The sequence below is a fragment of the Dendropsophus ebraccatus genome, chromosome 2 (genome assembly GCF_027789765.1).
Source record: "Dendropsophus ebraccatus isolate aDenEbr1 chromosome 2, aDenEbr1.pat, whole genome shotgun sequence".
Taxonomy (NCBI): domain Eukaryota; kingdom Metazoa; phylum Chordata; class Amphibia; order Anura; family Hylidae; genus Dendropsophus; species Dendropsophus ebraccatus.
Window position 1 is genome coordinate 218073910 of NC_091455.1, and position 26911 is coordinate 218100820.

The 26911-nt window shown below is 51.2% G+C and overlaps 1 protein-coding gene across 1 annotated transcript in view; it reads left to right on the forward strand.

Annotated features, from left to right (window-relative positions):
- The window catches only part of LOC138784235 (SCO-spondin-like), a 251800-nt gene that overhangs the window by 156526 nt on the left and 68363 nt on the right, over nucleotides 1-26911 (forward strand). Inside the window, exons 89-90 of the mRNA XM_069959741.1 lie at nucleotides 2479-2634; nucleotides 2714-2760. Of these exons, the coding sequence (XP_069815842.1) occupies nucleotides 2479-2634; nucleotides 2714-2760 (203 nt within the window). The remainder of the gene's footprint in view (nucleotides 1-2478; nucleotides 2635-2713; nucleotides 2761-26911) is intronic.

Below are 26911 nucleotides of genomic sequence, written 5' to 3' on the forward strand. Positions count from 1 at the left end.
GTAGTAGTAGTACAGGTATAGATGAGGGGTGTAGTAGTAGTAGTACGGGTATAGATGAGGGGTGTAGTAGTAGTACAGGTATAGATGAGGGGTGTAGTAGTACAGGTATAGATGAGGGGTGTAGTAGTAGTAGTACAGGTATAGATGAGGGGTGTAGTAGTAGTAGTACAGGTATAGATGAGGGGTGTAGTAGTAGTAGTAGTACAGGTATAGATGAGGGGTATAGTAGTAGTAGTACAGGTATAGATGAGGGGTGTAGTAGTAGTAGTAGTACAGGTATAGATGAGGGGTGTAGTAGTAGTACAGGTATAGATGAGGGGTGTAGTAGTAGTAGTACAGGTATAGATGAGGGGTATAGTAGTAGTAGTACAGGTATACAGGTATAGATGAGGGGTGTAGTAGTAGTACAGGTATAGATGAGGGGTATAGTAGTAGTACAGGTATAGATGAGGGGTGTAGTAGTAGTACAGGTATAGATGAGGGGTGTAGTAGTAGTACAGGTATAGATGAGGGGTGTAGTAGTAGTACAGGTATAGATGAGGGGTGTAGTAGTAGTACAGGTATAGATGAGGGGTGTAGTAGTAGTACAGGTATAGATGAGGGATGTAGTAGTAGTAGTAGTACAGGTATAGATGAGGAGTGTAGTAGTAGTAGTAGTACAGGTATAGATGAGGGGTGTAGTAGTAGTAGTAGTACAGGTATAGATGAGGGGTGTAGTAGTAGTAGTACAGGTATAGATGGTCCCCCCTCTTTTCCCCCCCTCTTATAGATGGTCCCCCTCTTCCCCCCCCCTTATAGATGGTCCCCCTATTCCCCCCCCTCTTATAGATGGTCCCCCTCTTTCCCCCCTCTTATAGATGGTCCCCCTCTTTTTTCCCCCTCTTATAGATGGTCCCCCTCTTTTTTCCCCCTCTTATAGATGGTCCCCCTCTTCCCTCCTTATAGATGGTCCCCCTCTTTTTTCCCCCTCTTATAGATGGTCCCCCCTCTTCCCCCCCTCTTATAGATGGTCCCCCTCTTCCCCCCCTCTTATAGATGGTCCCCCTCTTCCCCCCCTCTTATAGATGGTCCCCCTCTTCCCCCCCTCTTATAGATGGTCCCCCTCTTCCCCCCCTCTTATAGATGGTCCCCCTCTTCCCCCCCCTTTTATAAATGGTACCCCTCTTTTTCCCCCTCTTATAGATGGTCCCCCTCTTTTCCCCCCCTCTTATAGATGGTCCCCCTCTTCCCCCCCCCCTCTTATAGATGGTCCCCCTCTTCCCCCCCCCCTCTTATAGATGGTCCCCCTCTTCCCCCCCCCTCTTATAGATGGTCCCCCTCTTCCCCCCCCTCTTATAGATGGTCCCCGTCTTTTCCCCCCCTCTTATAGATGGTCCCCCTCTTTTCCCCCCCTCTTATAGATGGTCCCCCTCTCCCCCCCCCCCCCTCTTATAGATGGTCCCCCTCTCCCCCCCCCCCCTCTTATAGATGGTCCCCCCTCCCCCTCCATGCAGGCAGATTTAAAAAAAAAAAAAAAACTCACCTTACAACTCGTTCCCCTGTCGAGGTGTCCCGTCCTATCCCCCGGCAGCGCGCACATCAGAGAGCTCCCCGTGCGCCGGAAGTCACAGCCACAAGCGCACGGGGAGCTCTCTGATGCGCGCGCTGCCGGGGGATAGGACGGGACACCTCCAGCAGCTGCGCAACAGCCGGGGGACAGTAAGAGCAGGACTCTTGTGACCGCAAGCCAAACAATGCTTGCGGTCACAAGAGCCTGCAGTGGCGAGGGGGGGCCGGGCCGCAACGGATTATAATGTGGGCGGCGTGGCATGGGCCCCCCGGAGCCTCGGGCGGCTGCCCAAACCCAACGCCCACCCAACACCTTGCCCCCGCCCACCCCTTTCCAGCTTGCCAGTGTCACGCCCCATGCCACACCACCCCTGTACAGCTTGGCCGCCGGCCCGACACCGCAACCCAAAAATTGAATTTACGATTTTCACAAAAAAATCGAATCTATTTCAACGTTCTGGGCGAATTAATCGAATTATATCAATTAATTGCCCAGCCCTAAGCTTTTCCTTCATGTTAATTCATCATCAAACTTGTCACCTGGGGCCCCACACACAGTCGCCTCCCCGCGGGGCCCCACACACAGTCGTCTCCCCACAGGGCCCCACACACAGTCGCCTCCCCGCGGGGCCCCACACACAGCCGCCTCCCCCTAGGGCCCCACACACAGCCGCCTCCCCCTAGGGCCCCACACACAGCCGCCTCCCCACAGGGCCCCACACACAGCCGCCTCCCCACAGGGCCCCACACACAGTCGCCTCCCCGCGGGGCCCCACACACAGCCGCCTCCCCCTAGGGCCCCACATACAGCCTCCTCCCCGCGGGGCCCCACACACAGCCGCCTCCCCACAGGGCCCCACACACAGTCGCCTCCCCGCGGGGCCCCACACACAGCCGCCACATTGTAGCCTGTTTCTGTGTTGTCCTCAGATCTTCCATTCCGGAGTCCGGCGACATCAGTCAGTGTCCACCTCCAGAGCAGAACTCTCGTCCATGTTACCTGGAGCTGTGCCCGGCGCTGTGCCCCCACAATGGCTCGGACTGGAGTGTGGGTGACATGTGGCTGGTGGGGGAGTGCCAGCAGTGGTGAGTAGCCGCCCCCCCTCTGCCTGCAGCTGCCCCTCCCCGCTCTGTGTCACTCACCCTCTGTGTCTTATCCCCCCAGTATCTGCACCCCGGAGGGCAACCAGTGCCAGGACATCGAGTGCCGTGGTAAGGACCCCCTCCCCGCTGCCCACCCATCCTGCTTTATATCAAAGGGCGCTTCTATTATACCCAGAACCTCAGGGGCGGAGTCTAGCTCCTCTGTGAGGCCACGCCCACAGTGACATCATAAAGACTGACACCAGATAAGAGAACTGCAGAACAATGGACATTTATACAATGGGGAAGTTATTACACGTTACACCACCCGACCCACACACACCGGAGGGAAGTTATTATACGTTACACCATCCTACCCCCGACACACACACACACACCGGAGGGAAGTTATTATACGTTACACCATCCTACCCCCGACACACACACACACACCGGAGGGAAGTTATTATAAGTTACACCATCCTACCCCCGACACACACACACACACACACCGGAGGGAAGTTATTATAAGTTACACCATCCTACCCCCGACACACACACACACCGGAGGGAAGTTATTATACGTTACACCACCCCACCCCCGACACACACACACACCGGAGGGAAGTTATTATACGTTACACCACCCCACCCCCGACACACACACACACACACCGGAGGGAAGTTATTATACGTTACACCATCCTACCCCCGACACACACACACACACACACACCGGAGGGAAGTTATTATACGTTACACCATCCTACCCCCGACACACACACACACACCGGAGGGAAGTTATTATACGTTACACCATCCCACCCCCGACACACACACACACCGGAGGGAAGTTATTATACGTTACACCATCCTACCCCCGACACACACACACACCGGAGGGAAGTTATTATACGTTACACCCCCACACACACACCGGAGGGAAATTATTATACGTTACACCACCCCACCCCCGACACACACACACCGGAGGGAAGTTATTATATGTTACACCACCCCACCCCCAACACACACACACACACACCGGAGGGAAGTTATTATACGTTACACCACCCCACCCCCGACACACACACACACCGGAGGGAAGTTATTATACGTTACACCATCCCACCCCCGACACACACACACACCGGAGGGAAGTTATTATACGTTACACCATCCTACCCCCGACACACACACACACCGGAGGGAAGTTATTATACGTTACACCATCCCACCCCCGAAACACACACACACCGGAGGGAAGTTATTATACGTTACACCATCCTACCCCCGACACACACACACACCGGAGGGAAGTTATTATACGTTACACCCCCACACACACACCGGAGGGAAGTTATTATACGTTACACCACCCCACCCCCGACACACACACACACACCGGAGGGAAGTTATTATACGTTACACCACCCCACCCCCGACACACACACACACACACACCGGAGGGAAGTTATTATACGTTACACCACCCCACCCCCGACACACACACACACACCGGAGGGAAGTTATTATACGTTACACCATCCCACCCCCGAAACACACACACACCGGAGGGAAGTTATTATACGTTACACCACCCACACAACGGAGGGAAGTTATTATACGTTCAGTGTCGGACTGGGCCACCAGAGGACCGAAGGATCCTCCGGTGGGCCCCTTCCCCACTCCCACTGCCTGTCCATCAGCTGGGGCCCCCAGTCAGCCATAGGATTATGCTGCCTGTCCTCAGTGGGCCCCCAGCTGCAGCAGGATAAATAAATGGTTTTGCCGGGTCTGCCCGACTCTGAGGAGACAGCCCCGGCAAAACCATGCCCTGGATAGTCCCGGGAAGCTCCGCCCCCTTCCGGCATTCGCGATCTCACTCGAGCAGCGACAGGAGTGGCTGGGGCACTAGAGGAACCTTACAGGTGAGGTAAGTATAGCTGTTTTTTTGTTTTAAATAGAGATGGAGGGGCTGGAGAATGATATGGGAGGTACTGGTATGCTGATGAGGGGCAAAAGGATGAGAGGGGTACTACTATGATGATGGAAGGGCAGGAGGATGAAGGGGAAGGAGGATGATGGAGGGGTAGTAATATGATGGAGGGGCAGGAGGATGAAGGGGGTAGTAATATGATGGAGGGGCAGGAGGATAGTAACATAGTAAATTAGGTTAAAAGAAGACAAGAGTCCATCAGGTTCAACCCAGGGAAACCTACTGTGGTAATCCAGGGAAGGCAAAAACCCCCATGAGGCAAACGACAATTGCCCCATCACAGGGAGAAAACTCCCTCCGACTCCAATGGCGACCAGAACAATCCCCGGACCAACGTATCTAATGCCCATAACTTGTAATATTATATTGTTCAAGAAAAGCATCCAGGCCTCCCCTGTACTTATATAATGAATCGGCCAGGACAGCATCATGTGGCAGAGAGTCCCACAGTCTTACCGCTCGTACAGTAAAGAACCCGCGTCGATGCTGATGATAAAATCTTCTTTCCTCTAGACGTAGAGGATGCCCCCTTGTCATTGTTACAGACCTAGGAGTAAAAAGACCACTACAAAGACCTCTGTACTGTCCATTCATATATTTGTACATTGGGATCAGATCGCCCCTAAGACGTCTTTTTTCTAGCGTAAATAACCCCAAGCGTGATAACCTGTCCTGGTACAGTAACCCCCCCCCCCCCCCCCCCCCCATTCCCTTAGTGACCTTTGTGGCCCTCCTCTGCACCCGCTCCAGTTCAGCTGCGTCCTTCTTATATACCGGTGCCCAAAACTGTACACAGTATATACCATATGTGGTCTGACTAGTGGTTTATAAAGAGGACACTATGATCTTATATACCGGTGCTGTATACAGTATATACCATGTGTGGTCTGACCAGTGATCTATAAAGAGGCAAAACTATGTTCACATCTTTAGCATCTATACCTCTTTTGATGCCTCCCATTATTTTATTAGCCTTGGCAGCTGCTGCCTGGCACTGATCACTATAGATGAGGTTACTGTCCACCCATACCCCCAGGTCCTTTTCGGAAGTAGTTTTACCCAGTGTTTTATTATTTAGCACATAACTGTACTTATTATTTCTATGGCCCAAATGCATAACCTTACATGTATCCACATTATACATCATCTGCCATTTCACTGCCCAAGCCTCTAGCTTCTCCAAATCCCTCTGTAATATGATATTATCCTCCTCTGTGCTGATTACTTCACCCAGTTTAGTATCATCTGCAAATATGGAGATTCTGCTCTGTAGCCCCTCTACAAGATCATTAATAAAAATATTAAAAAGAAGTGGCCCAACACTGACCCCTGTGGTACTCTACTAGTAACTGTGACCCAACACTGACCCCTGTGGTACACCACTAGTAACTAAAACCCAATCTGAATATGTTCCATCAATGACCACCCTCTGTTTTCTATCACACAACCAGTTACTTACCCATTTGCATACATTTTCCCCAAGTCCCAGCATCCTCATTTTATAGACCGACCTTTCATGTGGCATAGTATCAAATACTATAGAAAAGTCCAGATACACAACGTCCACAGCCTCCCCCCGGTCCAGTCTATATACACATATACAGCCTCCCCCCGGTCCAGTCTATATACACAACGTCCACAGCCTCCCCCCGGTCCAGTCTATATACACATATACAGCCTCCCCCAGGTCCTGTCTATATACACATATACAGCCTCCCCCCAGGTCCAGTCTATATACACATATACAGCCTCCCCCAGGTCCTGTCTATATACACATATACAGCCTCCCCCAGGTCCTGTCTATATACACATATACAGCCTCCCCCAGGTCCTGTCTATATACACATATACAGCCTCCCCAGGTCCTGTCTATATACACATATACAGCCTCCCCCAGGTCCAGTCTATATACACATATACAGCCTCCCCCAGGTCCTGTCTATATACACATACACAGCCTCCCCCAGGTCCTGTCTATATACACATATACAGTCTCCCCCAGGTCCTGTCTATATACACATATACAGCCTCCCCCAGGTCCTGTCTATATACACATATACAGCTTCCCCCAGGTCCAGTCTATATACACATATACAGCCTCCCCCAGGTCCTGTCTATATACACATACACAGCCTCCCCCAGGTCCAGTCTATATACACATATACAGCCTCCCCCAGGTCCTGTCTATATACACATATACAGCCTCCCCCAGGTCCTGTCTATATACACATATACAGCCTCCCCCAGGTCCTGTCTATATACACATATACAGCCTCCCCAGGTCCAGTCTATATACACATATACAGCCTCCCCCAGGTCCTGTCTATATACACATACACAGCCTCCCCCAGGTCCTGTCTATATACACATATACAGTCTCCCCCAGGTCCTGTCTATATACACATATACAGCCTCCCCCAGGTCCTGTCTATATACACATATACAGCTTCCCCCAGGTCCAGTCTATATACACATATACAGCCTCCCCCAGGTCCTGTCTATATACACATATACAGCCTCCCCCAGGTCCTGTCTATATACACATATACAGCCTCCCCCAGGTCCAGTCTATATACACAACATCCACAGCCTCCCCCAGGTCCTGTCTATATACACATATACAGCCTCCCCCAGTCCTGTCTATATACACATATACAGCCTCCCCCAGGTCCTGTCTATATACACATATACAGCCTCCCCCAGGTCCTGTCTATATACACATATACAGCCTCCCCCAGGTCCATTCTATATACACATATACAGCCTCCCCCAGGTCCTGTCTATATACACATATACAGCCTCCCCCAGGTCCTGTCTATATACACATATACAGCCTCCCCCAGGTCCTGTCTATATACACATATACAGCCTCCCCCAGGTCCAGTCTATATACACATATACAGCCTCCCCCAGGTCCAGTCTATATACACATATACAGCCTCCCCAGGGTCCAGTCTATATACACATATACAGCCTCCCCAGGTCCTGTCTATATACACATATACAGCCTCCCCCAGGTCCTGTCTATATACACATATACAGCCTCCCCCAGGTCCAGTCTATATACACAACATCCACAGCCACCCCCAGGTCCTGTCTATATACACATATACAGCCTCCCCAGGTCCATTCTATATACACATATACAGCCTCCCCCAGGTCCTGTCTATATACACATATACAGCCTCCCCCAGGTCCTGTCTATATACACATATACAGCCTCCCCCAGGTCCTGTCTATATACACATATACAGCCTCCCCCAGGTCCAGTCTATATACACATATACAGCCTCCCCCAGGTCCAGTCTATATACACATATACAGCCTCCCCCAGGTCCTGTCTATATACACATATACAGCCTCCCCCAGGTCCAGTCTATATACACATATACAGCCTCCCCCAGGTCCCGTCTATATACACATATACAGCCTCCCCCAGATCCAGTCTATATACACATATACAGCCTCCCCCAGGTCCAGTCTATATACACATATACAGCCTCCCCCAGGTCCAGTCTATATACACATACACAGCCTCCCCCAGGTCCTGTCTATATACACATATACAGCCTCCCCCAGGTCCAGTCTATATACACAACGTCCACAGCCTCCCCCAGGTCCTGTCTATATACACAACGTCCACAGCCTCCCCCAGGTCCAGTCTATATACACATATACAGCCTCCCCCAGGTCCTGTCTATATACACAAATACAGCCTCCCCCAGGTCCAGTCTATATATACACATATACAGCCTCCCCAGGGTCCTGTCTATATACACATATACAGCCTCCCCCAGGTCCAGTCTATATACACATATACAGCCTCCCCCAGGTCCAGTCTATATACACATATACAGCCTCCCCCAGGTCCAGTCTATATACACATATACAGCCTCCCCCAGGTCCTGTTTATATACACATATACAGCCTCCCCCAGGTCCTGTCTATATACACATATACAGCCTCCCCCAGGTCCTGTTTATATACACATATACAGCCTCCCCCAGGTCCTGTCTATATACACATATACAGCCTCCCCCAGGTCCTGTCTATATACACATATACAGCCTCCCCCAGGTCCAGTCTATATACACAACATCCACAGCCTCCCCCAGGTCCAGTCTATATACACATATACAGCCTCCCCCAGGTCCTGTCTATATACACAACATCCACAGCCTCCCCCAGGTCCAGTCTATATACACTTATACAGCCCCCCCCCCCGGTCCAGTCTATATACACAACATCCACAGCCTCCCCCAGGTCCTGTCTATATACACATATACAGCCTCCCCCAGGTCCAGTCTATATACACATATACAGCCTCCCCCAGCTCCAGTCTATATACACAACATCCACAGCCTCCCCCAGGTCCAGTCTATATACACATATACAGCCTCCCCCAGGTCCAGTCTATATACACATATACAGCCTCCCCCAGGTCCAGTCTATATACACAACGTCCACAGCCTTCCCCAGGTCCAGTCTATATACACAACATCCACAGCCTCCCCCAGGTCCAGTCTATATACACAAATACAGCCTCCCCCAGGTCCAGTCTATATACACATATACAGCCTCCCCCAGGTCCAGTCTATAACTTACCTCTTCATAGAAGCCGATCAGATTAGTCTGACAGGACCGATCCCTCATAAATCCATGCTGATGCTGCGTCATAAGATTATTTTCATTAAGATACACCAGTATAGCATCTCTTATATATATATATACCAGTATAGCATCTCTTATATATATACACCAGTATAGCATCTCTTATATATATACACCAGTATAGCATCTCTTATATATATACACCAGTATAGCATCTCTTACAAACCCCTCAAATACTTTACCTACTATAGATGTTAGACTTACAGGCCTGTAGTTTCCAGGATCGCTCTTTGACCCCTTCTTGAATATTGGTACCACATTAGCTATGCCCCAGTCCTGTGGAACAATCCCTGTCGTAATAGAATCTTTAAATATTAGGAATATCGGTCTGTCTAACACCGTATTTAATTCCTGCAGTACTCTAGGATGGATACCTTCTGGGCCCGGTGACTTATGGATTTTAATGTTTTTAAGGCGTCTCCCCACTTCTTGTTGTGTTAGGCAGGTGAGATTTATGGGAGGATTTATATTATCCCTAATCATGTCCTCTGTTATGGGATTCTCCTCTGTGAATACAGTAGAGAAAAAATGTATTTAGTAGATTGGCCTTTTCCTCTTCCCCCTCCACCATTACACCCAGATTATTTTTGAGGGGACCAACATTTTCAGTTTTAAAGGGAACCTGTCACCCCCCGTACCGGGGTGACAGGCTCCCGACCCCCCGTTAGAGACCCCTATACTTACCTCATCCCGCCGGGTCCCGCTTCTGGATTCGGTCGGGTCCCGGAGATCTCAGCCGCTGCAGCCCGGCGCGCGCGCTGAGAGATGAGTCCAACACCCATAGAGAATGACAGGAGAGTCCAGCGCTCCGTCATTCTCTATGAGCGTTGGACTCATCTCTCAGCGCGCGCGCCGGGCTGCAGCGGCTGAGATCTCCGGGACCCGACCGAATCCAGAAGCGGGACCCGGCGGGATGAGGTAAGTATAGGGGTCTCTAACGGGGGGTCGGGAGCCTGTCACCCCGGCACGGGGGGTGACAGGTTCCCTTTAAGTCTTTTGTTGTTTATATAGGTGAAGAACATTTTGGGATTTGTTTTACTTTCTGTGGCTATCCTTCTTTCTGTTGCTATTTTTGCTTCTTTTATTTGCTTTTTACACATGACTTGTATCGTAGAGCACGGTCCACCCGTACCCCACTATACCAAACCAATGACTCGCCCCCCCCCCACCCCACCAGGTACTTAACCCCCCTTCCTTTAAATGAAACACAGAGTCGCCGTTTGGAAAATTTGTGGCCACAGCAGCCAATATTTATTGACAAACAACAAAAATTAGACTTATGGAATAAAGTGCAATAACATCAACCATCTTAACATTTGTTACAACAACCCTAGAGGAGGTCCTTGTAGCTACAGAAAGATCTGACGCCCAGTTAACTATCAATAGTATTTTTCTTCTTGCTATTGCCTCCAGTTGCCCAGCCTAACTCGGAGACACCATCCCACTGTGGCTACCATGCCACCCATCGCCCTCTGGTGCTACACCGCCAGTGAGAGCCCAAAACATTTTGCGCCAGACCTCTAGTAAATGATCAAGACTATTGAGGAGGAGGATCATACCCCACTATGATCCCCCCGTCCCCCCACCAATTTGACTTCCAACCACAAGGACCTCCCCCGCCATTACGAGCTGACCTTGACCACCTCTAGTCTGCGAGGCCCCCCACAATCGCAGAGCCCTCTCAATCCGGTCTTGCAGTGCCAAGGCCCACAGGTCAGTCCCTATCGCATTTAAATGCACACCATCTCTTAACCAAAACGCCTCCTGCCCCCTTCCAGCTCATGATGCCACACAGCCACACCCCTATTACGTACCACAAACCCTGAAACCGCCCTGTTCACCTTTATCCGCGCCTTATTCAAACGAGTCACAGATCTGGCCGCGCGCCACGTAAATCTCTGAACCATTTCTGACCATACCACAACCATCGTCGGGAAATGCCTCCATAACTAAAATAAATCATTACGGATATCCCGCACAGCTCCCGCATCGGGCGCTCCCCCAGGTCATTTCCCCCAACATGGAGCACCAATATGTCGGGAGCCCTATCAAAAGCCACAAAATGCTGGAATTCGCACAATACCCTACTCCATACCATCCCACTAAACCCCAACCACCGCACCTCCGCTACCTCCCTCGGGAAGCCGAGCTGTCTACCATTAGGGCGCACATCTGCCCTGCGAGCCCCTCGCCCCACGTAGGAGTGACCCAGGATCCACACCAAACAAGGGACTCCTCCTGCAACGACACTGGAAAGAATATCCACTACACATGCTCCCAAGACCCCCCAACAACACCTCCCCCCTTTCATTTCGACTATCCCAGCCACCTGACCCCCCTAAGGCCTCCCAGCACACTAAACCAAATGAGGCCTGACATAAGACTTGTAACGTGACGATTCCCACCTACCAATTTTTCTAACCAACTCTGCCCCCAAACCCCATCCAGCAGCCTCTGTAGCTGCGCCAATTTGGAAGGAATGTGGCGCAAAGTGGGACGAGTCAAGACCCAGATCGGCCAAACAGCGGCGAAATACTGCCGTGAATTGATAACTGGATAAGTAAGACCCATCCACATGACAAAGCAATGGGCCTGTGCCATAATGGCGCAGCCGTAAAAAACAATCCAAACACCGAACCGGACACATCACAGAGCCAGGGACCAACCCCAGCACCACCCGCTTGCCCCTCCCACCTTGATCTGTTTTAGACAGACGTAACCAGAATTCCACTCTATCCTGCAATAATAACACTTCCTCCCTTAACAACCCGCCCGCTCTATTACCACTGGGGGCCACCAATTCCCCAATCCTCAAAGCCCCAAAGAAAGCCCACGAAAACTCCAACCTGAATAACACTGCCTCATAAGGAGAGCTGCAAATCCCATCAACTGCACCCCCTAGACGCTCCAGTAATTGGAAACCAACAGGCCGACGTGAAGCCCTCCACACTTGCCCCCGGCAAAAGCCCTTCACAGCCTTTGCCACCACAAAATCCTTTGTAACATCGGGCAATCTACGAACTTTAAAACCGAAGGCTAAACCAGCTAAAACCCTATTCAACTTAGCCACCGACCACTCCTTAACCGACATATCCCCAACCCAACAAAGAAGCGCCAAACATTGTCCCTCCACCGAATCAATACCCTCAAGCCCTCTACACCACTCCATCTACAGCCGCCAGGTAGACTCGTAAGAGGCCCACGTACCAGAAGCCAATGAAGCCTGAATCAACTGTCCCGCCGCTCAAAGCCCAGCTCCCACAGGTGCTCCGGACACTCCAGGCCCTTCTCCACTGCTTCCAGTGCCAGCTGCCGAAACCGATCGAACTGCGAGCGGGAGAGAGAATCAGCAATTGAGTTCAGAACTCCAGGCACATGTACAGCCACCATCCACGCATTCGACCGGAGACACTCTAGAACTAGGCAAGGTAATAACCTAACCACTGGCGGGGATGAAGCAGTTAAACTATTAATAGCCATCACCACCCCCAGGTTATCACAGTGAAAACGGACTTTACGGTTCTGAAACCTCACCCCCCACAAAAACACTCATACCACTATAGGGAAAAGCTCCAAAAAAGCCAGATTCCTAAGCAAACCTGTCCCCCCCCCAACTCTCTGGCCACTGCTCCGCACACCACTCACCCTGGCAATAAGCCCCAAAACCCCAACTCCTCGCAGCATCCGTAAAAAAATCAAAATCTGCATTCTCCCTCACCTCCGCCAACACCAAAGACCTGCCGTTATATTGTTCCAAAAAACTCCCCCACACCTCCAGATCATCCCGATGGTCGCGAGTTAAATGAACAAAATGATGAGGGGCCCGAACACCAGACGTAGCGGCGGCCAACCTCCGACAAAACACCCGCCCCATCGGGATGATCCGGCAGGCAAAGTTGAGCCTTCCCAACAATGACTGTAAATTCCTTCTTCAAATCTTTAGCTCTATCCACCTCAAGCCTCAAGGACTGCAGTTTGTCCTCCGGCAGCCTGCACTCCATGGCAACTGAGTCTATTGTGATTCCCAAAAAACTCAACACTGTTGCCGGACCCTCAGTTTTTTCCGGAGCTAGGGGAACCCCAAAAGACTGTGCCACCCCCTCCAATGTGCATAACAACGTGCGGCAGAAGGGTGAATCAGGCGGGCCAATGCATAAAAAATCGTCGTAGTGGATAAGGGACCGGACACCTGTCAGGTCCTTCACAGCCCACTCCAAAAAAAGAGCTAAAAGCCTCGAAGTAGGTACATGAGATAGAACATCCCATGGGCAAACATCGATCGACAAAATATCCACCGTCCCAATAACACCCCAACAGCCGCACACTGTCTGCATGTACCGGCAGCAACCTAAATGCTGCCTCCACGTCTGCCTTTGCCAGAACCGCCTCCTTCCCATATGATCTAACCCATTGCATTGCCGCGTCAAAGGATGTATAAACTACTGAACATAGTTCAGGGTCTATGCCATCATTGACCGACAAACCCTTAGGATGAGACAGATGATGTATGAGCCTAAACTTGTTAGTTAGGGACCAAACCCAGGGGGGAAATTACCAAGTTTGGGAAAGGTGGTGAGGCAAAAGGTCCCGCCATCCTGACCAAACTTACCTCTTTCATTAGTTTATCATTAACTATGTCGGGATGCTGATAGGCAGACTGCAGGTTACGCAAGGACTGCGGCACCTGATGTGCAGGAGCCGGGATTATAAAACCTTGTCTGAATCCAGCCTCCAGCAATTCCGCCCTCTGTCTATCGGGGAACCTATTTATGTGCGGCAGCATCGCGTGCAGCCTCACTGGCGTCTCTACCATGGGAACTACTGGAGCCCTGTCCCTTACCCTTCCCTTTTCTATAGCATTTTGATGATCCGTGAGTGGTTCCGTTGCAGATGGAGCAGGCGTGCTTAAAAACGGCAGCTGTAGCCCCATCTGCACTGACCCTCATTGAACTGCCAACACACACCCGTTTTCTGTCTTCCTGATGGCCCTCCCTGAGAGACCGCGACTGCGCCTCCGCCCTGGCCAGCAGCGCCGCCCCCCCCCCCCCCCCCTGAAAGGGATGCCCGTACCACGTAGGGGCCATAACTCGAAGCCATAGCCCAATATCTTTATGATCCCATCTGATGCTAGGTCTTACTGCCTTCCGCTGTCTAAACTGCTCATCATAACGGAGCCAAGCCTGGCCGCCGTACACCCGATGAGCCTTGTTAATGGCATCCATGTAGCAAAAAAGAGCCGAACAGTTGTCCGGCGCTTTTTCCCCTAAAATGCTCGCCAAAATGGCGAACGCCTGGAGCCAGTTGTTAAAAGTCTGTGGGATTAACCGCCACCTCCTCTTTTCTTCGTCCTCCTTCTTACTGTCATCCTTCTTAGATTTATCTAAATTAAACTTTTCCAAAGGAAGGAGCGAGAAAATCTCTATGTACTCGTCCTTCCATATTTTCTCCCTCACTTCCTTTTTTAAATGTGAACCCAAGGGGCCTTCAAAGCAAGCGTATACTTCGCCCCGGGCCCGATCATCCAACCTAACCTGGTCAACCTCCTTTTCCTTCTCCGTCTGAACAGACACTGTCACCCCACCCGATTGCGCTGAGGCCATACTCTGACCCCAAGCAAGAGTACTCTCCATACTGGTACCCACGGAATCCGATTGTTGCTGTACCCACGCTGTCACCGGGGACGCCCCCCCCCGCCCCGCCAATCCCCACACCCGATTCACAACGGGCAAGGAGGTCCCTCACACTGCCGAGCAACTCACTGAGGCTGTTCCTTGACCAACTACCCCCACACCCCCGCCCAAGGTGGCCTGTAAACCCCCTAATGGCCTACCCTCGCTCCCTTGGGACATTAAAATTGGAGGGAAAGGAAAAGATAAGGGCAAACACTTACCAGGCTGCGCGGGTGCTGTGTGCCCACCAGCCGGGAAAGGCGACTCCACCCGACGATCTTGTCCCCCCACGGTCTCTGCATCCAACCGACCTCTGGCGACCAAGCCGGCATCATAGGATAAGTAGCTGGAGGGGGGTTGCCACTAGCAACCGCCGCTGGACCTGGGAAACCACACGCTCCAACATCAAGAAGACCAGGGGCTGCAACATCCTGGGCCCCGCTCAACACTCCTGGCGGCCTGAGGACCACCGATTTAGGCCGGACTGAGAAAAGTGGAGCTGCCTCCTGAGAAAAAGCCAGCAGGCCGACTGGAGCATCGCCAGACCACGCTGCCGCAGCACCGCTATTGTGAGGTGAGGAAGTGAGGGCGGGCACTACCCCCGCGGCAGGGGGGTGCGTGCACCCCACCGCAGACTCCACAACCCGTCTGGATCTGGACGGCCTAGGCGGCCTGGAATGGGGCTCAGGAGGTATGGAGGCCGGCGGTCTGACTGGCTCATCACCGGATACCGCCGCCGTGGGGCCGACTGTGAGGGAAAAGGAAGCGCGTGCAGGCCTCACCTCATGACTGGAGGAGGACCTGTGCCGTGCCGCTGTGCTAGGCCGCCTGTACGGATTCCTCACAGGCCGAGCCCGCCTGCTGGATGTGGAAGACCGCGGGACTCGGCCTGGAGGGGCTCCGTGGGCGCCACCCAGCACTGTTACCTGCCTGCTCCGGGCTCAGCCTCTCAGGGGGATGAGTCCGCCGCTGGGTCCGCCGCGCGGGTTGCTCAGGCGGGAGAGGAGTGAGTTCCCTTGCCGGAGGAGCAGACTCCAGCAGTTCCCGCAGCCTCGCCTCCATCCAGGCTGCGTCGGCGGTGTGAGCAGCAGAGCGAAGCTGCTCCAGCAGATTGGCGACTCCCGACATGGCGTGTGAGGAGACACAGGCGGCAGACCTAACAGCTCGCAGGTCTGGCGCTGACTGACTTCCCGCCCGCGCTTACCCGCCTAATTGACTCCTCCCCCAGACAGCTCACGTGCAGGACCGCCTACCAACCCAGCTGTAGTTACCACATTGGATTTCTCTTATTTCTACTACTTTTATTCCCATATGGTACAGTATGTGTCGCTCACACGATTTACCCAGGATGCTCTTAAATATGTCCCTGGGGTCCTCTCTTCTATCTCAGGGCAGTGTCCCCCCAGTCTATGTCCCCGGGGTCCTCTCTTATATCTCAGGGCAGTGTCCCCCCAGTCTATGTCCCCGGGGTCCTCTCTTATATCTCAGGGCAGTGTCCCAGTCTATGTCCCCGGGGTCCTCTCTTATATCTCAGGGCAGTGTCTATGTCCCCGGGGTCCTCTCTTATATCTCAGGGCAGTGTCCCCCCAGTCTATATCCCCGGGGTCCTCTCTTATATCTCAGGGCAGTGTCCCCCCCAGTCTATGTCCCCGGGGTCCTCTCTTATATCTCAGGGCAGTGTCCCCCCAGTCTATATCCCCGGGGTCCTCTCTTATATCTCAGGGCAGTGTCCCCCCAGTCTATGTCCCCGGGGTCCTCCTCTTATATCTCAGGGCAGTGTCCCCCCAGTCTATGTCCCCGGGGTCCTCTCTTATATCTCATGGGCAGTGTCCCAGTCTATGTCCCCGGGGTCCTCTCTTATATCTCAGGGCAGTGTCCCCCCAGTCTATGTCCCCGGGGTCCTCTCTTATATCTCAGGGCAGTGTCCCCCCAGTCTATGTCCCCGGGATCCTCTCTTATATCTCAGGGCAGTGTCCCAGTCTATGTCCCCGGGGTCCTCTCTTATATCTCAGGGCAGTGTCCAGTCTATGTCCCCGGGGTCCTCTCTTATATCTCAGGGCAGTGTCCCCCCAGTCTATGTCCCCGGGGTCCTCTCTTATATCTCAGGGCAGTGTCCCCCCAGTCCTATGACCCCGGGGTCCTCTCTTATATCTCAGGGCAGTGTCCCCCCAGTCTAATGTCCCCGGGGTCCTCTCTTATATCTCAGGGCAGTGTCCCCCCAGTCTATGTACCCGGGGTCCTCTCTTATATCTCAGGGCAGTGTCCCCCCAGTCTATGTCCCCGGGTCCTCTCTTATATCTCAGGGCAGTGTCCCCCCAGTCTATGTCCCGGGGTCCTCTCTTATATCTCAGGGCAGTGTCCCCCCCAGTCTATGTCCCCGGGGTCCTCTCTTATATCTCAGGGCAGTGTCCCAGTCTATGTCCCCGGGGTCCTCTCTTATATCTCAGGGCAGTGTCCCCCCCAGTCTATGTCCCCGGGGTCCTCTCTTATATCTCAGGGCAGTGTCCCCCCAGACTATGTCCCCGGGGTCCTCTCTTATATCTCAGGGCAGTGTCCCCCCAGTCTATATCCCCAGGGTCCTCTCTTATATCTCAGGGCAGTGTCCCCCCAGTCTATGTCCCCAGGGTCCTCTCTTATATCTCAGGGCAGTGTCCCCCCAGTCTATGTCCCCGGGGTCCTCTCTTATATCTCAGGGCACTGTCCCCCCAGTCTATGTCCCCGGGGTCCTCTCTTATATCTCAGGGCACTGTCCCCCCAGTCTATGTCCCCGGGGTCCTCTCTTATATCTCAGGGCAGTGTCCCCCCAGTCTGTTCCCGGGGTCCTCTCTTATATCTCAGGGCAGTGTCCCCCCAGTCTATGTCCCCGGGGTCCTCTCTTATATCTCAGGGCAGTGTCCCAGTCTATGTCCCCGGGGTCCTCTCTTATATCTCAGGGCAGTGTCCCCCCAGTCCTATGTCCCCAGGGTCCTCTCTTATATCTCAGGGCAGTGTACCCCAGTCTATGTCCCCGGGGTCCTCTCTTATATCTCAGGGCAGTGTCCCAGTCTATGTCCCCGGGGTCCTCTCTTATATCTCAGGGCAGTGTCCCAGTCTATGTCCCCGGGTCCTCTCTTATATCTCAGGGCAGTGTCCCCCCAGTCTATGTCCCCGGGGTCCTCTCTTATATCTCAGGGCAGTGTCCCCCCAGTCTATGTCCCCGGGGTCCTCTCTTATATCTCAGGGCAGTGTCCCCCCCAGTCTATGTCCCCGGGGTCCTCTCTTATATCTCAGGGCAGTGTTATGTCCCCGGGGTCCTCTCTTATATCTCAGGGCAGTGTCCCCCCAGTCTATGTCCCCGGGGGTCCTCTCTTATATCTCAGGGCAGTGTCCCCCAGTCTATGTCCCCGGGGTCCTCTCTTATATCTCAGGGCAGTGTTATGTCCCCGGGGTCCTCTCTTATATCTCAGGGCAGTGTCCCCCCCAGTCTATGTCCCCGGGGTCCTCTCTTATATCTCAGGGCAGTGTCCCCCCAGTCTATGTCCCCGGGGTCCTCTCTTAGTTTTTGGAAATTAGCCTTCCTGAAATGTAATGTTCTTGTAGCCCCTCTACTAATCATTTTATTGAAGGATAATTGAAAACTTACTATATTATGGTCACTATTACCTAGGTGACCCCCCACCTCTATTTTTGATATTCTGTCCGGCCTATTGGTTAAGATCAGGTCCAGAAGTGCCCCCCCCCCCCTCTTGTTGGTTCCTGTACTAGTTGAGAAAGGTAATTATCTCTTACTATTTCCAGTCTCCGCTTCCCTTCCTGGAGCTGCAGGTTTCTGCTTTCCTGTGTATATTGGGGTAGTTATAGCCCCCCCCCCCCCATAATAATGAGGTCACTCTGCTTTCCTGTATATATTGGGGTAGTTATAGCCCCCCCCCCATAATAATGAGGTCACTCTGCTTTCCGGTATATATTGGGTAGTTATAGCCCCCCCATAATAATGAGGTCACTCTGCTTTCCTGTATATATTGGGTAGTTATAGCCCCCCCATAATAATGAGGTCACTCTGCTTTCCTGTATATATTGGGTAGTTATAGCCCCCCCCCCCCCCCCCATAATAATGAGGTCACTCTGCTTTCCTGTATATATTGGGGTAGTTATAGCCCCCCCCCCCCCATAATATGAGGTCACTCTGCTTTCCTGTATATATTGGGGTAGTTATAGCCCCCCCCCCATAATAATGAGGTCACTCTGCTTTCCTGTATATATTGGGGTAGTTATAGCCCCCCCCCCCATAATAATGAGGTCACTCTGCTTTCCTGTATATATTGGGGTATAGCCCCCCCATAATAATGAGGTCACTCTGCTTTCCTGTGTATATTGGGGTAGTTATAGCCCCCCCCCCCCATAATAATGAGGTCACTCTGCTTTCCTGTATATATTGGGGTATAGCCCCCCCCATAATAATGAGGTCACTCTGCTTTCCTGTGTATATTGGGGTAGTTATAGCCCCCCCATAATAATGAGGTCACTCTGCTTTCCTGTATATATTGGGGTAGTTATAGCCCCCCCCCCCCATAATAATGAGGTCACTCGGCTTTCCTGTATATATTGGGGTAGTTATAGCCCCCCCCCCCATAATAATGAGGTCACTCTGCTTTCCTGTATATATTGGGTAGTTATAGCCCCCCCATAATAATGAGGTCACTCTGCTTTCCTGTATATATTGGGTAGTTATAGCCCCCCATAATAATGAGGTCACTCTGCTTTCCTGTATATATTGGGGTAGTTACAAGCCCCCCCCCCATAATAATGTGGCCACTCTGCTTTCCTGTATTTTTTGGGGTTTTTATAGCCCCCCCCCCCCCCCCCCATAATAATGAGGTCACTCTGCTTTCCTGTATATATTGGGGTAGTTATAGCCCCCCCCCATAATAATGATGTCACTCTGCTTTCCTGTATTTTTTGGGTAGTTATAGCCCCCCCCCCCCCCATAATAATGAGGTCACTCTGCTTTCCTGTATATATTGGGTAGTTATAGCCCCCCATAATAATGAGGTCACTCTGCTTTCCTGTATATATTGGGGTAGTTATAGCCCCCCCCCATAATAATGAGGTCACTCTGCTTTCCTGTATATATTGGGGTAGTTATAGCCCCCCCCCATAATAATGAGGTCACTGCTTCCCTGTATATATTGGGTAGTTATAGTCCCCCATAATAATGACTCCCCCTGCTTTCCTGTATATATTATGGTAGTTATAGCCCCCCCCCCCCCCATAATAATGACGTCCCCCTGCTTTCCTGTATATATTTGGGTAGTTATACCCCCCCCCCCCCATAATAATGACGTCCCCCTGCTTTCCTGTATATATTTGGGTAGTTATAGTCCCCCATAATAATGACGTCCCCCTGCTTTCCTGTATATATTGGGTAGTTATAGCCCCCCCCCCCCCATAATAATGACGTCCCCCTGCTTTCCTGTATATATTGGGTAGTTTATAGCCCCCCCCCCCCATAATAATGACGTCCCCCTGCTTTCCTGTATATATTTGGTAGTTATAGTCCCCCATAATAATGACTTCCCCCTGCTTTCCTGTATATATTTGGGTAGTTATAGTCCCCCATAATAATGACGTCCCCCCTGCTTTCCTGTATATATTTGGGTAGTTATAGCCCCCCATAATAATGACGTCCCCCCTGCTTTCCTGTATATATTTGGGTAGTTATAGTCCCCCATAATAATGACTCCCCCTGCTTTCCTGTATATATTGGGTAGTTATAGCCCCCCCCCCCCCCCATAATAATGACGTCCCCCTGCTTTCCTGTATATATTTGGGTAGTTATAGTCCCCCATAATAATGACGTCCCCCTGCTTTCCTGTATATATTTGGGTAGTTATAGTCCCCATAATAATGACGTCCCCCTGCTTTCCTGTATATATTGGGTAGTTATAGTCCCCCATAATAATGACGTCCTCCTGCTTTCCTGTATATATTTGGGTAGTTATAGCCCCCCCCATAATAATGACTTCCCCCTGCTTTCCTGTATATATTTGGGTAGTTATAGTCCCCCATAATAATGACGTCCCCCTGCTTTCCTGTATATATTGGGTAGTTATAGTCCCCCATAATAATGACGTCCTCCTGCTTTCCTGTATATATTTGGGTAGTTATAGTCCCCCATAATAATGACTTCCCCCTGCTTTCCTGTATATATTGGGTAGTTATAGTCCCCCCCCCCCCCATAATAATGACTTCCCCCTGCTTTCCTGTATATATTTGGGTAGTTATAGATCCCCATAATAATGACTTCCCCCTGCTTTCCTGTATATATTGGGTAGTTATAGTCCCCCCCCCCCCCCATAATAATGACGTCCCCCTGCTTTCCTGTATATACTTGAGTAGTTATAGTCCCCCATAATAATGACTTCCCCCTGCTTTCCTGTATATATTTGGGTAGTTATAGACCCCCATAATAATGACTTCCCCCTGCTTTCCTGTATATATTGGGGTAGTTATAGTCCCCCATAATAATGACTTCCCCCTGCTTTCCTGTATATATTGGGTAGTTATAGCCCCCCATAATAATGACTTCCCCCTGCTTTCCTGTATATATTGGGTAGTTATAGTCCCCCATAATAATGACGTCCCCCTGCTTTCCTGTATATATTGGGTAGTTATAGCCCCCCATAATAATGACTTCCCCCTGCTTTCCTGTATATATTGGGTAGTTATAGTCCCCCATAATAATGACGTCCCCCTGCTTTCCTGTATATATTGGGTAGTTATAGTCCCCCATAATAATGACTTCCCCCTGCTTTCCTGTATATATTTGGGTAGTTATAGTCCCCCATAATAATGACGTCCCCCTGCTTTCCTGTATATATTTGGGTAGTTATAGTCCCCCATAATAATGACTTCCCCCTGCTTTCCTGTATATATTGGGGTAGTTATAGTCCCCCATAATAATGACGTCCCCCTGCTTTCCTGTATATATTGGGTAGTTATAGTCCCCCATAATAATGACGTCCCCCTGCTTTCCTGTATATATTGGGTAGTTATAGTCCCCCATAATAATGACTTCCCCCTGCTTTCCTGTATATATTTGGGTAGTTATAGTCCCCCATAATAATGAAGTCCCCCTGCTTTCCTGTATATATTTGGGTAGTTATAGTCCCCCATAATAATGACTTCCCCCTGCTTTCCTGTATATATTGGGGTAGTTATAGTCCCCCATAATAATGACGTCCCCCTGCTTTCCTGTATATATTGGGGTAGTTATAGTCCCCCATAATAATGACGTCCCCCTGCTTTCCTGTATATATTTGGGTAGTTATAGTCCCCCATAATAATGACTCCCCCCTGCTTTCCTGTATATATTGGGTAGTTATAGTCCCCCATAATAATGACGTCCCCCTGCTTTCCTGTATATATTGGGTAGTTATAGTCCCCCATAATAATGACTTCCCCCTGCTTTCCTGTATATATTGGGTAGTTATAGCCCCCCCCCCCCATAATAATGACGTCCCCCTGCTTTCCTGTATATATTTGGGTAGTTATAGTCCCCCATAATAATGACGTCCCCCCTGCTTTCCTGTATATATTTGGGTAGTTATAGACCCCCATAATAATGACTTCCCCCTGCTTTCCTGTATATATTGGGTAGTTATAGTCCCCCATAATAATGACTTCCCCCTGCTTTCCTGTATATATTTGGGTAGTTATAGTCCCCCATAATAATGACTTCCCCCTGCTTTCCTGTATATATTTGGGTAGTTAAAGTCCCCCATAATGATGACTTCCCCCTGCTTCGCTGCCGCATCTATTTGTCTTATAAGAAGATTTTCTGACTCTTCCACTATACTTGGAGGTTTATAACTCACTCCTATAAGAATTTTATTATTCTTCGTCCCTCCCCTTATTTCTACCCAAAGAGACTCCACATTATCATCACTTATATCCTCCCTCAGAATAGGCTTAAGGCGGGATGTAACATATAGACAGACCCCTCCACCTTTCTTATTTTTACGGTCATTTCTGAATAGACTATAACCCTGGATATTAACCGCCCAGTCATAGGTCTCGTCCAGCCAGGTCTCGCTTATCCCCACTATATCATATTTCTCTTCCACCATTATGAGTTCTAATTCCTCAGCTTTATTAGTGAGGCTTCGAGCATTAGTATACATACATTATATATGTTTGTCCATATTCCCTTTCCTCTTGTCACTAGTGACTGTTCTGTCCCCTCCCGCCGCTCCACCCCCAGTTCCATAATCTAGGCCCAGCTCTCCATCTACTCTGTCTTCACTTATTATATTGTAGTTGCCCCCCCCCCCCCGGTCTCCTCCAACCTCTTAGCCATCTTCTCCCCCAGCACGGCTGCACCCTCCCCATTGAGATGCAGCCCGTCCCTACCGTAGAGCCTGTAACCGACCGAGAAGTCGTCCCAGTTCTCTATGAACCCAAACCCCTCTATCCTACACCAGCTCTTGAGCCACTTATTTACCTCCCTAATCTCCCGCTGTCTCTCAGGTGTGGCTCGTGGTACAGGTAATATTTTGGAGAATATAACCTTGGAGGTCCTAGTTTTAAGCTTCCTGCCTAAGTCCCTGAAATCGTTTTTAAGGACCCGCCACCTACCTCTAACTTTATCATTGGTGCCAATGTGCACCATGACTGCTGGGTCATCGCCAGCCCCTCCCAGTAATCTGTCAGCCCGATCCGCGATGTGACGAACTCGAGCGCCAGGAAGGCAACACACTGTTCGACGATCCCGGTCTTTGTGACAGATTGCCCTGTCTGTCCCCCTAATAATTGAGTCCCCCACTACCAGTACCTGCCTGGCCTGCCCTGAACTCCTGTTTCCCACCTTACTGGAGCAGACACCCCCCTGGCTGTCAGTGTCCTGCTGCAGCAATGCCCCCCTGAACCAGCATCCCCCTCATCCCCAATTTGGCAAACTTGTTGGGGTGTGCCAGATCAGGACTCCCCTCCCTCACACTCTTCCCTCTACCCCGTTATCTAACTGTGACCCAACTATCTGCCTCTTCCTCCTGTACCTCCATGCTATCACCCCTCCCCCATCTACTCCTTGGAGCGCTTGCTCAGTCAGCAGCAGACCCCTTTCCAGTTTGCCAATGTATCTCAATCGTTGCAGCTGCTCATTTAGATCCAGGATCTGGGCTTCCAAACCAGCAACATGCACACATCTCCCACAATGGTATATACCCCCCCCCCCCCCCCCATACATCTCCCACAATGGTATATACCCTCCCCCCCCCATACATCTCCCACAATGGTATATACCCTCACCCCCCCATACATCTCCCACAATGGTATATACCCTCACCCCCCATACATCTCCCACAATGGTATATACCCTCACCCCCCATACATCTCCCACAATGGTATATACCCTCACCCCCCCCCCATACATCTCCCACAATGGTATATACCCTCCCCCCCATACATCTCCCACAATGGTATATACCCTCACCCCCCCATACATCTCCCACAATGGTATATACCCTCACCCCCCCCCCCCCCATACATCTCCCACAATGGTATATACCCTCACCCCCCATACATCTCCCACAATGGTATGGACCCTCAACCCCCCCCCCCCCCCCATACATCTCCCACAATGGTATATACCCTCCCCCCCCATACATCTCCCACAATGGTATGGACCCTCCCCCCCCCCCATACATCTCCCACAATGGTATATACCCTCACCCCCCATACATCTCCCACTATGGTATATACCCTCACCCCCCATACATCTCCCACAATGGTATATACCCTCACCCCCCATACATCTCCCACAATGGTATATACCCTCACCCCCCATACATCTCCCACAATGGTATATACCCTCCCCCCCCATACATCTCCCACAATGGTATATACCCTCCCCCCCCATACATCTCCCACAATGGTATATACCCTCCCCCCCCATACATCTCCCACAATGGTATGGACCCTCCCCCCCCCCCCCCCATACATCTCCCACAATGGTATATACCCTCACCCCCCATACATCTCCCACTATGGTATATACCCTCACCCCCCATACATCTCCCACAATGGTATATACCCTCACCCCCCATACATCTCCCACAATGGTATATACCCTCACCCCCCCATACATCTCCCACAATGGTATATACCCTCACCCTCCATACATCTCCCACAATGGTATATACTTCCCCCCCCCCATACATCTCCCACAATGGTATATACCCTCACCCCCCATACATCTCCCACAATGGTATATACCCTCCCCCCCCATACATCTCCCACAATGGTATATACCCTCACCCCCATACATCTCCCACAATGGTATATACCCTCACCCCCATACATCTCCCACAATGGTATATACCCTCCCCCCCCCATACATCTCCCACAATGGTATATACCCTCCCCCCCCCATACATCTCCCACAATGGTATATACCCTCCCCCCCCCCCCCATACATCTCCCACAATGGTATATACCCTCACCCACCATACATCTCCCACAATGGTATATACCCTCCCCCCCCCCCCCATACATCTCCCACAATGGTATATACCCTCCCCCCCCCCATACATCTCCCACAATGGTATATACCCTCACCCCCCCATACATCTCCCACAATGGTATATACCCTCACCCTCCATACATCTCCCACAATGGTATATACCCTCACCCCCATACATCTCCCACAATGGTATATACCCTCACCCCCCCATACATCTCCACAATGGTATATACCTAACCCCCCCAGTACATCTCCCACAATGGTATATACCTCCCCCCCATACATCTCCCACAATGGTATATACCCTCCCCCCCCCATACATCTCCCACAATGGTATATACCCTCCCCCCCCCCATACATCTCCCACAATGGTATATACCCTCCCCCCCCCCATACATCTCCCACAATGGTATATACCCTCACCCCCCATACATCTCCCACAATGGTATATACCCTCACCCCCCATACATCTCCCACAATGGTATATACCCTCCCCCCCCCCATACATCTCCCACAATGGTATATACCCTCACCCCCCATACATCTCCCACAATGGTATGGACCCTCCCCCCCCCCATACATCTCCCACAATGGTATATACCCTCACCCCCCCATACATCTCCCACAATGGTATATACCCTCACCCTCCATACATCTCCCACAATGGTATATACCCCCCCCCCATACATCTCCCACAATGGTATATACCCTCACCCCCCATACATCTCCCACAATGGTATATACCCTCCCCCCCCATACATCTCCCACAATGGTATGCACCCTCACCCCCTCCATACATCTCCCACAATGGTATATACCCTCCCCCCCATACATCTCCCACAATGGTATATACCCTCACCCCCTCCATACATCTCCCACAATGGTATATACCCCCCCCCCCATACATCTCCCACAATGGTATATACCCTCCCCCCCCCATACATCTCCCACAATGGTATATACCCCCCCCCCCCCCATACATCTCCCACAATGGTATATACCCCCCCCCCCCCATACATCTCCCACAATGGTATATACCCTCCCCCCCCCATACATCTCCCACAATGGTATATACCCTCCCCCCCCCCCATACATCTCCCACAATGGTATATACCCTCCCCCCCATACATTTCCCACAATGGTATATACCCTCACCCCCCATACATCTCCCACAATGGTATATACCCTCCCCCCCCCATACATCTCCCACAATGGTATATACCCTCACCCCCATACATCTCCCACAATGGTATATACCCTCACCCCCATACATCTCCCACAATGGTATATACCCTCACCCCCCCATACATCTCCCACAATGGTATATACCCTAACCCCCCCATACATCTCCCACAATGGTATATACCTCCCCCCCATACATCTCCCACAATGGTATATACCCTCCCCCCCCCCATACATCTCCCACAATGGTATATACCC